Below are 16,935 nucleotides of genomic sequence, written 5' to 3' on the forward strand. Positions count from 1 at the left end.
ATAAGGGAGAGCTACAGCCCGTTTGCCGCAGCCATCGTAATGGTACCCAAAAAGGATGGAGAGATGCGTATGTGCATCGACTATAGGCCGCTAAATAAAATAACAATTAAAGATAAATACCCTTTACCAAGAATTGACGATACTGTGGATGCATTGTGCGGGTCTATGTATTTTTCATCATTGGATCTTTTGAGCGGATACTGGCAAATCGAGATTGAAGAAAAGGATAAATATAAAACAGCTTTCATTTGCGAATTTGGACAGTACGAATTTAACAGAATGCCATTTGGGTTAACAAACGCACCAAGTACGTTCCAAAGAGCAATGAATAACATTCTGAAAGACGTGCTGTACAAATTCGCCCTAGTATACTTAGACGATATAATTATATTTAGTAAATCGATTAAGGAACATTTATCGCACCTAGATAAAGTTTTCGAGCTTCTGGAAATTGCGGGACTTAAACTAAAAAGAAAGAAGTGTGAATTTTTTAAAGAAGAATTGGACTATCTTGGATACATCGTTTCTAGAAAAGGGATAACACCAAATTTGAAAAAATTAAAAGCTATTATAGATTACCCCGCTCCCAAAAATACAAAAGAATTGAGTTCATTCTTAGGTTTGGCTAGTTACTACAGGAAATTTATCAGAGCTTTTGCTGATAAAGCTCATCCATTGACTGCACTTACGAAAAAGTCAGCAGAATGGAAATGGGGAGAGTCAGAAGGGGACGCCTTTAATTGTATAAAGAACTGTCTCATCACTAGACCTATCCTGAGTTATCCGGATTTTTCGCGCGATTTTATCATCTATACGGATGCCTCAGGGTATGGAATAGGAGCAGTCTTGGCACAAATACAATCTCTACCTCAATCAGCGGATTCAGGTGAGACTAACGAACCAGTTCCCAGTGAATCAGACGACACAGAAGTCGTCATTGCATACAGCTCCAAACATCTGAATGACCGCGAAGCCAAGTGGTCCACCACAGAGAAGGAAGCTTATGCGATCGTTCATGCAATCGACGTATTCCGAACGTACCTATACGGACGTAAATTTACAGTATACACAGACCATCGACCGTTAGAATGGTTAATGAGTAAGACAGAACCAGCAGGTCGACTAGCTAGATGGGCACTCAAAATCCAAGAATATGACATCGTAATTGGATATCGACCAGGTAAATCGCACCAAAATGCGGATACCCTTAGTCGTACCCCAGTAGCAACTATAGCTAGTGTAGACATAAGAGGGAGTAAAAGGGAAATTAAACAAGAGGAAAGCGAATGGGTCCGATTACAGCATAACGATATAAATTGCAGAAAAATTATGAGTAATTTAATGGAAATAAAGAAACAGAGAAACAGAAAAGGAGAGAATATAAATGGATATAAAATAAACGAAAAAGGTGAATTAGTAGATAAATATGGGAGACTAGTGGTACCAGGAAATAAAATAAGAGAAATAATGGAAGAAAATCATGATCACATGTTAGCAGGACACTTGGGAATAACGAAAACTTTAGCGAGACTACAAAGACAATATTTTTGGCCAAACATGAAAACAGATGTTACGACACACGTTAACAGTTGCTTAAGATGTGCAAGGCGTAAAGCCTCCGGCGCAACGATAGCACCGTTGCAACCTCTGCCACCGGTTGACAGAGTATGGCAACGCATTGCAATGGATATAGTAGGACCAATTCAAGAAAGTGTTAAGGGATATAAATATATTCTAGTTCTATCTGATTACGCCAGTCGTTTCGTTTTTGCATTTCCAATGAAGAACCAAACAGCCCAAACAATTGCATCCATTATGGTAAATAAAGTGATAACGAAATACGGAGCACCCGAGATTGTGCTAACCGACCAAGGAACGAATTTCCTTTCAAGTCTTGTTCAAGAGATGTGTAAACTCTTTAAAATCAAGCAGATGAGAACTACCGCTTACCACCCGCAAACAGACGGACTAGTAGAAAGATTCAACAGAACCCTGTGCGATATGCTAGCTTGCTACGTAGTAGATGAACCGGAAGAGTGGGACAAATACCTACCATTTGTCACCTTAGCGTACAACACATCGCAACAAGCCACGCTAAAGGACACCCCATTTTACCTTTTCTTCGGAAGAGAACCAATTCTACCTAACGACATAAAAATAAATCGGAACTTCGAGCACGACGAAGGCAGTAGTGGATTATACTATCAAAAATGGAGAAACGCTCAAGACCTGGCAAGAAGTCACCTCTTCAAAGCACAAACTAAACAGAAAGGATACTACGATGAAAGAGCAAAAGGAATTGCATATAAAATTGGTGACTTAGTAATGCTAAAAGCTCCACCATCAGCAGGTAAATTCATTAACAGATGGAACGGACCGTTCCGAATCACACGAAACTTCTCAGACATAACTTACGAGGTCGAAAACATTGAAAATAAAAAACAAAAAGCAACCGTTCACTCTAATCGCCTGAAACTCTATATCCCTCGAGAAAGTGTACCAAACACCACAGAAGCACTAAATCCAAACGTGAAAATCGAAAGTAAAAACAAACGAGGTCCTGGAAGACCACGTAAAAATATAACAACAGAGATTAAACCCGTAAATTTGAAAAAAGAAATGAACCCCACGAACCCTTTATCCCGGATAACAAACCAAAGAATGTCCTATGCCGAACCAAGCACCCCAACCAATTCGAGAAATGCCCGCTATAATCTTAGGAAAAGAACTAATTAAGCAAAAAAAAAAAAAAAAAAAAAAAAAAAAAAAAAAAAAAACCTGTAGTAATAAAATTACTTTTTTTTTAAAAACAGATGGAGATAATCCTACTAGTAATTTGCGTGTTAACTACCCTTGAAACTTCCCAAACAATTTACGTGTCCGTATGCGATTGTAAGAATGTGAAAACAAGAGGCATACTGGATATAAATTCACCCTATTATTGCGATAAAGAAAATGTCGGAACCAGGGTACATTTCCCACGTTTCCCCACTAGTTATACCTTAATGACAAAACAAAAACCCATTAGAACATGGAAAGGATGGACTTGTAAACAATGGATAAAAACAAAAAAAATTACGGGATCCTTTTGGATTGGATCATTCGACACGGTTTTCTCCCAAGAAACAAAACTGATTTCACCGTTAGAATGTTGGGAAATGGTTAACGATAAGAGATGCGGACGCAATATTATGCAGGCCACCCCAACCTCATTAAGTTTCACAGCAACCCCAACGGGAGAGGGTGCGTGGTATGCCATTAAAGAATATCGCGTCCTAAATTGCCTTGCAGAAGAGATAACATTAAGACAGGAAACCCCTGAAAGCCCAATTGAAAGCCCTTTTGGATATTTAAATGCTACCCAACAAGACGGCCAAATCATTCAAAATCATAATACAATAGTATGGGGAGATAAATCTAGTAATGTTTCCAATTCCCAAATAATCCTTAAAGGTATCGGATATCTAGAATTGACCCAAACCACAGAAATCGTAAATACCAGCAGACTCTTAGATACCAGTAGACAAATTGAAATATCATTCTTTAACACCCCTGATAATAATAATAAAGAACTAGCTCAACCCAGCTTTAAAGTAGTCGGCATCCCCCTAACCTTTTTGATATTCCCCGCCGAAACAACAAGAAAGTTATACAAAATACATAAAAACACCCTACCCTCCTGTAAAAATCAAACCAATATCGACTCATGGTCATGCAATGAGTTTGCAGAACCGAGGAATAGTAAAACGAAAAGATCCATAAAGCAAGAAGTCGAATTCCTTTTAAACGATCCACTCGAAGAAGCTGAATTGGGAAAACGACTCTACAGCATTTCTTATGCTTGGGGATGGATTCGTTTAGGCCATCCAAAAATAACAAAGATAGAAGAAAACGGCGTAATACGCAAACAAGATTCAATCGTTTACATCAAGATAATGTACACCCAAAAACAAGTGACCACCCATAACCAATTCGACATAGACGAGAAATTACCTTATGGAACAGACTTCGAATACCTAATGGACCACACCTTACGAATCCGAAGAACCACCACGTGTCTAACGACATCGGAGACAAACACGATCATTACGGAACAGTGCGGTGAACGGACATCGCGCTGGCTATTCGATACAAAAAACCACCAGCTAATATCAATGGAAAAACACCTATGCATCACACTACGAGACGAGGACGAAGGAACCCAACGCTCCTTAATCCTGCAAAAATGCAGCAGATCTGACGATATGGACGACAACCAGCAATGGGTATTTGAAACACTGAATTCAAACCCAGAAGTATTAGAGAACTTCCCAGAAACATCCATCGACGAGCTGGAAGAAATAAGACTAGAACAGAGAAGAGCAATAGCGACAACCATTAATTCGCCGATTTTTGGAAACTTAATTAAATTCAACCACGGACATGGAAACATCATATGGGATATGATCAGCTGGGGACTACTTAAAAGCGGAAGACCACCAAATGAAAAATGTGTAACATACAACGGAACTAACACAATGATGACGCTGGAAGAATGCGACCGAGACTGGATCAAATGCCAAAGAAGCCTACAAAAATTGCTAACTAGCAATGACCCACTAGTACAAACTCAAACAACAGTCGCAAACTGCAGTAGGACATTGGAACGAGGTCAAGCGTTCGAATATTCAGCGGATTTCACAATCAGACCTTTCAATACCAACAACTGTATCAAGGCTAATACTACGATGTTAGTCTTACAGGAATGTTCAAGTACTAGCTCAGTATGGGGAACATTCGAACACACAGGACAATTTATGGCAACGGATAGAACGGGATCACACTCACCTGCCTCAGACAGAAAATGTCTGACACTGAAAATAGGAAAGTTAAGCCTAGGACATTGCCACGAAAGGAGCAAGAAACAACACTTCAGCTTCGAGTATAAAAATCCTCACCAAATAAAAACCTTGCCAGCATCAGCTATCATAGCTTTATATACGCAACAACCGTTCAACGGGAAAACTGTACCACGAATCCCACCGTTAAACAAACATGAAAATATCAACTCAGTTTTTAGAAGTGAAACGGAAGAACCCCCTACAACAACAGCAAAATCAGTTGGCACATCAACCGCCAAACCGACTACGACGACAACGCATCGTCCTATTACAACGAAAATTACAACGACACTTAAACATACAACGACTAGTAAAGCTGTGCCTACAACGACGACAAAACCAACAACAACGACAAAACCATCCACAACGACGAGGCTAACAACAACGACATCAAGGTCCACATCCACCACGACAAAACCAACTGCAAAGACAACCTTACCGACGGCAAAAACCACATCGCCTTCAATAACCACACGAATGGTTACCGCAGCGACTCTCAGCATCACTATCGCAAAAAATGCTAATCCACGACCAGTAGAGGAAATCCCAGAAACAATTCCCACCTCAACGATCCCCACAACCAAAATCACAAATACACCGACTACAGAAAACACAAAACGCAGCCCCAACACCACCGAATTGGAATACCCGACACCAAGTGAAAGCGACACGACGACAACCCAAAAGCCAAGAAGCGGAATAACAAAAAGAGAAAAGGAAATGACAAACGATTCATCATCACTACGCCCTAAGGAAGATACCAAAACGGAATTATTGGTGTCCACGAATGACCTAAACGATCGGCTGAAGTACGAAATAAGTAAAATGCACGAGCAATATAAAATAAACATAGAGACGGAACACGAAAATAAATTGGCCAAAGAAATCAGAGACGTATACTGCCAATTAACAAAGATGAAAAGAACACAAGCAATTATATTGGCCCAAACGAATGGCCTGCTAGCAGCAGCTGCCATAGGCCTACCTACATGTTCAAGACTTTATGGTTTTGGGCAAGCCATGACGCTACAACAGTGTGAGCAAAAACGAATTCTACTATCGGCGAAAGAAACGAAATGCGGATTCCAACCGTCCTTCAAGTATGGAAAAATGAATTGCACAATTGGAACAGATGGGTGGTCTATTCACCCATACTCTGATTGTTTCTGGAAAACGCAACTAGTGAACATAAATGGATACCCGCATTCATGGGAACATAACGACACCAACGGTGATTGGGTAAAACAAGACGCAACAATCCACACACCAAATCTTGATCTAATCGCGGAATTTGACGAACTTCATCTAAACAATTTCGATTATACACTTAAAAGTCACCCAGCCCATAACGCAATGGAGATGGAACAATTAAACATACTGAACGATTTAGTCGGAAAACTGCAAGAAGGAGAAGCACGATCACTATCGGACATTGTAGTATCGGAAGCGCAAGAAAATAAAATTGGAAACATGTTCTCTTGGTTCGACACGTTAAAAATCCTAGGTCTAACATCAATTGGGTTTATACTATTCATAATATGCCTGCGAGTATTTATCGCATGCAACCCATGCCCAAGATTACTAAAGAAAATCCATTCAAGAAAAGTAACCGCGAAAAAAATGACAACACAGCTAAACGCACCATCATCACCACCCGCACCAGAAAAAGAAAATATTTACTCAGCCGAGGAATCTGGTTTGGAAAAAGGCAGACAAAAAACCTGCACAGGTAACCATACGACATGCTCATATGTCGTTGGGCATGGTATGGTGTGGGAAGACTTGTGCAAATGCACAGGGATCTTGGACACAGGGATTTAAAAAAAAAAAATAAAATAAAATAAAATAAAAAAAAAAAATAATAAAAAAAAAAAAAAAAAAAATAATAATAATAAAAATAAAAAAAAAAAAAAAAAAAAAAAATAAATAAATAAATAAAAAATTTGAATAATATTAATAAAAAAAAAAAAAAAAAAAAAAAAAAAAAAAAATTATAATAAGTGAAAAGCACAAGGCATTAAAAGAAAGTAGTATATTACATATATCAAAGTAAAAATACAAACACAGCAAGTCAAACAGTAATAGACAACAACAATAAATAAAGCTTATAGTAGGATAGTTCTGCTCTAATAGACACCTAATATGATACCCCATTTAAAAGATAACCCAAATAAAAGGCCGAGCTAATGATGAAAAGCCGACAAACCAAATGGGTACTATAAAAGATGATGTACACTAACACTAACTTCAGTTTGGAAACAAATCTTAACAAGAGTCAACAGACACTTCAAACAACTCCTGACTTTCTATTCCTAAAACCAAGATGTCGTCTACAATCAACAACGAGCGGGATCCAATTAAACAGGAACGCCCGTGCTGGGTTGAAGATCTAGTAAACGACTGGATAGGAACCGATGAAACTCAACAAGCCATAAAAATCGAGAAAGGTCCGACGTCTGACATAGGGCCTGAATCGTGCACCGAAGTAGAAATCGCGAAACATGAAATAGAGGAAAGTGGCGACGATGACCCAAATTGGCTAAGAAAAATGATTGAGCAGATCAAGAAGGACGGAGATATCGCGGACAGCGACACAACGACAGTAGAACTGCCAGACTTGCACCGCAATCGGGACGAGGAACAGTCAAATTGCAATCACAGTAAAGGTGAACCGCCACAAGAAAACACAAGTGAAGGTGAAGAATCCATTAGTAGCGAATACGACGATGGACACTACACCACGTCAATGGAAGACAGTAGCAGCGACAACGACGACGTGTATCATACGACCGGAAGCTTTGAAAGTACTTCAAACGCTGGGCCGTACGAATATGACGACGAAGAAAGTGTGTTTCACAGTGACGACGATCGGAGTAAGATGGGACACAGAGGTGATTACTACGACACACCCGCAAGCAACGAAGAAGGAGGACTAAACCACGCCCAAAAAGAGCACATCACTCGCAGTTGCCGCAACTGCATGCTAAAAACCTTCCCTCCTTTAGTGGCCGGCGATGCAGCCAATCAACGCATCGAGAGGCTAGCCACCATAGCAGCCGAACGAGGACAGTTCGTCTTCGAAATAATCAACGCCCCCCGAGAAACGCTTAGAAAATTTCTGAAAGGAAAAGAAGAGGAGGGAAGAGCAACAGGGAGGAGCGTGGGAAGCTTGTTGGATACGAAATTCCCAAACGGAAGAACCATGCTCCACGAAAGTGTAAATAAGAAAAGATACGACGTCACGGAACTATTATTGACTTTCGGCGCAAACATCGACATCACAGAAAAGGGTGAAACAATAGCTCACCGAGCCGCCGCAGACAACAACGAACACTTACTCAGAACCCTGTCATTCCACAGGTGTCAGTTTAGCGAATGGAACTGTTTAGGGGAAACTCCCCTAATGGTGGCCATCGCATTAAAAAACGAAGAAAGCATCGGTTTTCTGTGGATAACTCCACTGATAAAACAGTTAAGTCGCGATGGAGAAACGATCCTACACTATGCAGCGAGATTCAACAGCAAGAAAGAATATGTCAACAGTGCATGCATGCACGGTGTAAACGTCAACCAGAAATCTCTGACGCGCCGTGAAACGGCCCTTATTGCAGCCGTACGATATGGGAACCCCGAGATAGTTGAAGTGCTGTTAAGGAACGGCGCAAGATATGACGAACCAGACTATCTTGGAAATTATGCCACGGATTACATCGGCGAGAGAGAAGAAATAGCTAAAGTATTCCTTAACAGAAATATAAAACCGAGAAGAAAAGGCCAGAAAACGCTGATAATTCATTACGACCGAGAAAGGAGCTGCAAGAGGAGGAGAGGAGCCGGTTCACCATCGGAAGAAGATTAACTACAAGAATCGCCGCACCCACCAAGTAGAACCCAGAGTACAATATTTTGATTTAAAAAAAAAATACATCCTAGATATCTTGGAACGTAGATTTAGCCTCAAAGAAAAAAATGTAACCCAAGAAAGCTTATTCGTATAAACAATGTTGAAGTGTGTAGTTCCATTTGTACACGCCTAGGGCATAAGTAATATCTAGTGTGTAGCATGGAGTTGGAGGACCAACTCTTATCGATAAAGGGGGGAGGAATGTAATGAGTCAATATACACTTTCATGTATACTTGACGGTAGCCTATGCTATCCTTGACGTAGGTGTGACGCGTAGTGTACACACTACGTCACCACCTATCGAATATGAGCCGCTCTGAGTATGTTTAGCGCAGCGCCTCCATGACACGGAGTTGGGTATGGCGCGTGGTATACAGCCATCGCGCCATGACCTTGTCACGCCCCCGCCGTCTAAGCGTGATGCTAATTATCACCGTGACGTGCGCTGCTGTAGCCCCTTACTGCTATATAAACCCGTGTTTCTTAATCATTCATCAGAGTTGCCTTTGCTCTCTCACTGTGTGCACTTGTACTGGGGTATAATAAACGGTTATGAGAACCTTACAATACGTATATTTGATGCTGTTTGAATGTAGATATTGAAACTCACTGTATTACACTATATTCACATTGAATACACCTAAATTTATGCTCTTTGAATGTAGATATTGAAACTGATTCTATAACACTATATTCACATTGAATACACGTATATTTCATGCTGTATGAATGTAGATATTGAAACTGATTCTATAACACTATATTCACATTGAATACACGTATATTTGATGCTGTTTGAATGTAGATATTGAAACTCACTGTATTACACTATATTCACATTGAATACACTAAATTTATGCTCTTTGAATGTAGATATTGAAACTGATTCTATAACACTATATTCACATTGAATACACGTATATTTGATGCTGTTTGAATGTAGATATTGAAACTGATTCTATAACACTATATTCACATTGAATACACGTATATTTGATGCTGTTTGAATGTAGATATTGAAACTGATTCTATAACACTATATTCACATTGAATACACGTATATTTGATGCTGTTTGAATGTAGATATTGAAACTGATTCTATAACACTATATTCACATTGAATACACGTATATTTGATGCTGTTTGAATGTAGATATTGAAAATGATTCTATAACACTATATTCACATTGAATACACGTATATTTGATGCTGTTTGAATGTAGATATTGAAACTGATTCTATAACACTATATTCACATTGAATACACGTATATTTGATGCTGTTTGAATGTAGATATTGAAACTGATTCTATAACACTATATTCACATTGAATACACGTATATTTGATGCTGTTTGAATGTAGATATTGAAACTGATTCTATAACACTATATTCACATTGAATACACGTATATTTGATGCTGTTTGAATGTAGATATTGAAACTGATTCTATAACACTATATTCACATTGAATACACGTATATTTGATGCTGTTTGAATGTAGATATTGAAACTGATTCTATAACACTATATTCACATTGAATACACGTATATTTGATGCTGTTTGAATGTAGATATTGAAACTGATTCTATAACACTATATTCACATTGAATACACGTATATTTGATGCTGTTTGAATGTAGAATTGAAACTGATTCTATAACACTATATTCACATTGAATACACGTATATTTGATGCTGTTTGAATGTAGATATTGAAACTGATTCTATAACACTATATTCACATTGAATACACGTATATTTGATGCTGTTTGAATGTAGATATTGAAACTGATTCTATAACACTATATTCACATTGAATACACGTATATTTGATGCTGTTTGAATGTAGATATTGAAACTGATTCTATAACACTATATTCACATTGAATACACGTATATTTGATGCTGTTTGAATGTAGATATTGAAACTGATTCTATAACACTATATTCACATTGAATACACGTATATTTGATGCTGTTTGAATGTAGATATTGAAACTGATTCTATAACACTATATTCACATTGAATACACGTATATTTGATGCTGTTTGAATGTAGATATTGAAACTGATTCTATAACACTATATTCACATTGAATACACGTATATTTGATGCTGTTTGAATGTAGATATTGAAACTGATTCTATAACACTATATTCACATTGAATACACGTATATTTGATGCTGTTTGAATGTAGATATTGAAACTGATTCTATAACACTATATTCACATTGAATACACGTATATTTGATGCTGTTTGAATGTAGATATTGAAACTGATTCTATAACACTATATTCACATTGAATACACGTATATTTGATGCTGTTTGAATGTAGATATTGAAACTGATTCTATAACACTATATTCACATTGAATACACGTATATTTGATGCTGTTTGAATGTAGATATTGAAACTGATTCTATAACACTATATTCACATTGAATACACGTATATTTGATGCTGTTTGAATGTAGATATTGAAACTGATTCTATAACACTATATTCACATTGAATACACGTATATTTGATGCTGTTTGAATGTAGATATTGAAACTGATTCTATAACACTATATTCACATTGAATACACGTATATTTGATGCTGTTTGAATGTAGATATTGAAACTGATTCTATAAACTATATTCACATTGAATACACGTATATTTGATGCTGTTTGAATGTAGATATTGAAACTGATTCTATAACACTATATTCACATTGAATACACGTATATTTGATGCTGTTTGAATGTAGATATTATTCTATAACACTATATTCACATTGAATACACGTATATTTGATGCTGTTTGAATGTAGATATTGAAACTGATTCTATAACACTATATTCACATTGAATACACGTATATTTGATGCTGTTTGAATGTAGATATTGAAACTGATTCTATAACACTATATTCACATTGAATACACGTATATTTGATGCTGTTTGAATGTAGATATTGAAACTGATTCTATAACACTATATTCACATTGAATACACGTATATTTGATGCTGTTTGAATGTAGATATTGAAACTGATTCTATAACACTATATTCACATTGAATACACGTATATTTGATGCTGTTTGAATGTAGATATTGAAACTGATTCTATAACACTATATTCACATTGAATACACGTATATTTGATGCTGTTTGAATGTAGATATTGAAACTGATTCTATAACACTATATTCACATTGAATACACGTATATTTGATGCTGTTTGAATGTAGATATTGAAACTGATTCTATAACACTATATTCACATTGAATACACGTATATTTGATGCTGTTTGAATGTAGATATTGAAACTGATTCTATAACACTATATTCACATTGAATACACGTATATTTGATGCTGTTTGAATGTAGATATTGAAACTGATTCTATAACACTATATTCACATTGAATACACGTATATTTGATGCTGTTTGAATGTAGATATTGAAACTGATTCTATAACACTATATTCACATTGAATACACGTATATTTGATGCTGTTTGAATGTAGATATTGAAACTGATTCTATAACACTATATTCACATTGAATACACGTATATTTGATGCTGTTTGAATGTAGATATTGAAACTGATTCTATAACACTATATTCACATTGAATACACGTATATTTGATGCTGTTTGAATGTAGATATTGAAACTGATTCTATAACACTATATACACTTTGAATACACGTATATTTGATGCTGTTTGAATGTAGATATTGAAACTGATTCTATAACACTATATTCACATTGAATACACGTATATTTGATGCTGTTTGAATGTAGATATTGAAACTGATTCTATAACACTATATTCACATTGAATACACGTATATTTGATGCTGTTTGAATGTAGATATTGAAACTGATTCTATAACACTATATTCACATTGAATACACGTATATTTGATGCTGTTTGAATGTAGATATTGAAACTGATTCTATAACACTATATTCACATTGAATACACGTATATTTGATGCTGTTTGAATGTAGATATTGAAACTGATTCTATAACACTATATTCACATTGAATACACGTATATTTGATGCTGTTTGAATGTAGATATTGAAACTGACTCTATAACACTATATTCACATTGAATACACGTATATTTGATGCTGTTTGAATGTAGATATTGAAACTGATTCTATAACACTATATTCACATTGAATACACGTATATTTGATGCTGTTTGAATGTAGATATTGAAACTGATTCTATAACACTATATTCACATTGAATACACGTATATTTGATGCTGTTTGAATGTAGATATTGAAACTGATTCTATAACACTATATTCACATTGAATACACGTATATTTGATGCTGTTTGAATGTAGATATTGAAACTGATTCTATAACACTATATTCACATTGAATACACGTATATTTGATGCTGTTTGAATGTAGATATTGAAACTGATTCTATAACACTATATTCACATTGAATACACGTATATTTGATGCTGTTTGAATGTAGATATTGAAACTGATTCTATAACACTATATTCACATTGAATACACGTATATTTGATGCTGTTTGAATGTAGATATTGAAACTGATTCTATAACACTATATTCACATTGAATACACGTATATTTGATGCTGTTTGAATGTAGATATTGAAACTGATTCTATAACACTATATTCACATTGAATACACGTATATTTGATGCTGTTTGAATGTAGATATTGAAACTGATTCTATAACACTATATTCACATTGAATACACGTATATTTGATGCTGTTTGAATGTAGATATTGAAACTGATTCTATATACACTATATTCACATTGAATACATTGTATATTTGATGCTGTTTGAATGTAGATATTGAAACTGATTCTATAACACTATATTCACATTGAATACACGTATATTTGATGCTGTTTGAATGTAGATATTGAAACTGATTCTATAACACTATATTCACATTGAATACACGTATATTTGATGCTGTTTGAATGTAGATATTGAAACTGATTCTATAACACTATATTCACATTGAATACACGTATATTTGATGCTGTTTGAATGTAGATATTGAAACTGATTCTATAACACTATATTCACATTGAATACACGTATATTTGATGCTGTTTGAATGTAGATATTGAAACTGATTCTATAACACTATATTCACATTGAATACACGTATATTTGATGCTGTTTGAATGTAGATATTGAAACTGATTCTATAACACTATATTCACATTGAATACACGTATATTTGATGCTGTTTGAATGTAGATATTGAAACTGATTCTATAACACTATATTCACATTGAATACACGTATATTTGATGCTGTTTGAATGTAGATATTGAAACTGATTCTATAACACTATATTCACATTGAATACACGTATATTTGATGCTGTTTGAATGTAGATATTGAAACTGATTCTATAACACTATATTCACATTGAATACACGTATATTTGATGCTGTTTGAATGTAGATATTGAAACTGATTCTATAACACTATATTCACATTGAATACACGTATATTTGATGCTGTTTGAATGTAGATATTGAAACTGATTCTATAACACTATATTCACATTGAATACACGTATATTTGATGCTGTTTGAATGTAGATATTGAAACTGATTCTATAACACTATATTCACATTGAATACACGTATATTTGATGCTGTTTGAATGTAGATATTGAAACTGATTCTATAACACTATATTCACATTGAATACACGTATATTTGATGCTGTTTGAATGTAGATATTGAAACTGATTCTATATACACTATATTCACATTGAATACACGTATATTTGATGCTGTTTGAATGTAGATATGAAACTGATTCTATAACACTATATTCACATTGAATACACGTATATTTGATGCTGTTTGAATGTAGATATTGAAACTGATTCTATAACACTATATTCACATTGAATACACGTATATTTGATGCTGTTTGAATGTAGATATTGAAACTGATTCTATAACACTATATTCACATTGAATACACGTATATTTGATGCTGTTTGAATGTAGATATGAAACTGATTCTATAACACTATATTCACATTGAATACACGTATATTTGATGCTGTTTGAATGTAGATATTGAAACTGATTCTATAACACTATATTCATTGAATACACGTATATTTGATGCTGTTTGAATGAATATGAAACTGATTCTATAACACTATATTCACATTGAATACACGTATTGCTGTTTGAATGTAGATATTGAAACTGATTCTATAACACTATATTCACATTGAATACACGTATATTTGATGCTGTTTGAATGTAGATATGAAACTGATTCTATAACACTATATTCACATTGAATACACGTATATTTGATGCTGTTTGAATGTAGATATTGAAACTGATTGTATAACACTATATTCACATTGAATACACGTATATTTGATGCTGTTTGAATGTAGATATGAAACTGATTCTATAACACTATATTCACATTGAATACACGTATATTTGATGCTGTTTGAATGTAGATATTGAAACTGATTCTATAACACTATATTCACATTGAATACACGTATATTTGATGCTGTTTGAATGTAGATATTGAAACTGATTCTATAACACTATATTCACATTGAATACACGTATATTTGATGCTGTTTGAATGTAGATATTGAAACTGATTCTATAACACTATATTCACATTGAATACACGTATATTTGATGCTGTTTGAATGTAGATATTGAACTGATTCTATAACACTATATTCACATTGAATACACGTATATTTGATGCTGTTTGAATGTAGATATTGAAAACTGATTCTATAACACTATATTCACATTGAATACACGTATATTTGATGCTGTTTGAATGTAGATATTGAAACTGATTCTATAACACTATATTCACATTGAATACACGTATATTTGATGCTGTTTGAATGTAGATATTGAAACTGATTCTATAACACTATATTCACATTGAATACACGTATATTTGATGCTGTTTGAATGTAGATATTGAAACTGATTCTATAACACTATATTCACATTGAATACACGTATATTTGATGCTGTTTGAATGTAGATATTGAAACTGATTCTATAACACTATATTCACATTGAATACACGTATATTTGATGCTGTTTGAATGTAGATATTGAAACTGATTCTATAACACTATATTCACATTGAATACACGTATATTTGATGCTGTTTGAATGTAGATATGAAACTGATTCTATACTACTATATTCACATTGAATACACGTATATTGAATACACGTATATTTGATGCTGTTTGAATGTAGATATTGAAACTGATTCTATAACACTATATTCACATTGAATACACGTATATTTGATGCTGTTTGAATGTAGATATTGAAACTGATTCTATAACACTATATTCACATTGAATACACGTATATTTGATGCTGTTTGAATGTAGATATTGAAACTGATTCTGTATAACACTATATTCACATTGAATACACGTATATTTGATGCTGTTTGAATGTAGATATGAAACTGATTCTATAACACTATATTCACATTGAATACACGTATATTTGATGCTGTTTGAATGTAGATATTGAAACTGATTCTATAACACTATATTCACATTGAATACACGTATATTTGATGCTGTTTGAATGTAGATATGAAAAACTGTATCACACTATATTCACATTGAATACACGTATATTTGATGCTGTTTGAATGTAGATATTGAAACTGATTGTATAACACTATATTCACATTGAATACACGTATATTTGATGCTGTTTGAATGTAGATATTGAAACTGATTCTATAACACTATATTCACATTGAATACACGTATATTTGATGCTGTTTGAATGTAGATATTGAAACTGATTCTATAACACTATATTCACATTGAATACACGTATATTTGATGCTGTTTGAATGTAGATATTGAAACTGATTCTATAACACTATATTCACATTGAATACACGTATATTTGATGCTGTTTGAATGTAGATATTGAAACTGATTCTATAACACTATATTCACATTGAATACACGTATATTTGATGCTGTTTGAATGTAGAGTATATTTGATGCTGTTTGAATGTAGATATTGAAACTGATTCTATAACACTATATTCACATTGAATACACGTATA

General features: G+C 34.5%; 1 protein-coding gene across 1 annotated transcript; it reads left to right on the plus strand.

The window, feature by feature from the left end:
- The first annotated feature begins 324 nt into the window (after positions 1-324).
- Positions 325-2,857, plus strand: LOC130695755 (uncharacterized). The gene is made up of 3 exons (XM_057518845.1): positions 325-1,180; positions 1,568-2,350; positions 2,814-2,857. The coding sequence occupies exons 1-3, from the start codon at positions 325-327 to the stop codon at positions 2,855-2,857; spliced, it is 1,683 nt and encodes a 560-aa protein (XP_057374828.1).
- The last annotated feature ends 14,078 nt before the right edge of the window (positions 2,858-16,935 follow it).

Source organism: Daphnia carinata, unplaced genomic scaffold (genome assembly GCF_022539665.2).
Source record: "Daphnia carinata strain CSIRO-1 unplaced genomic scaffold, CSIRO_AGI_Dcar_HiC_V3 NW_026453034.1, whole genome shotgun sequence".
Taxonomy (NCBI): domain Eukaryota; kingdom Metazoa; phylum Arthropoda; class Branchiopoda; order Diplostraca; family Daphniidae; genus Daphnia; species Daphnia carinata.

Bases quoted from the DNA above. Each gene is read 5' to 3' on its own strand.
- LOC130695755 (XM_057518845.1), top strand. From the start codon at position 325: ATGAATAACATTCTGAAAGACGTGCTGTACAAATTCGCCCTAGTATAC. The intron at 1,181-1,567 runs GTAAATCGCACC...ACATGAAAACAG, and splicing joins CGTAATTGGATATCGACCAG to ATGTTACGACACACGTTAAC. The intron at 2,351-2,813 runs GTAAATTCATTA...TTTTAAAAACAG, and splicing joins AAAAGCTCCACCATCAGCAG to ATGGAGATAATCCTACTAGT.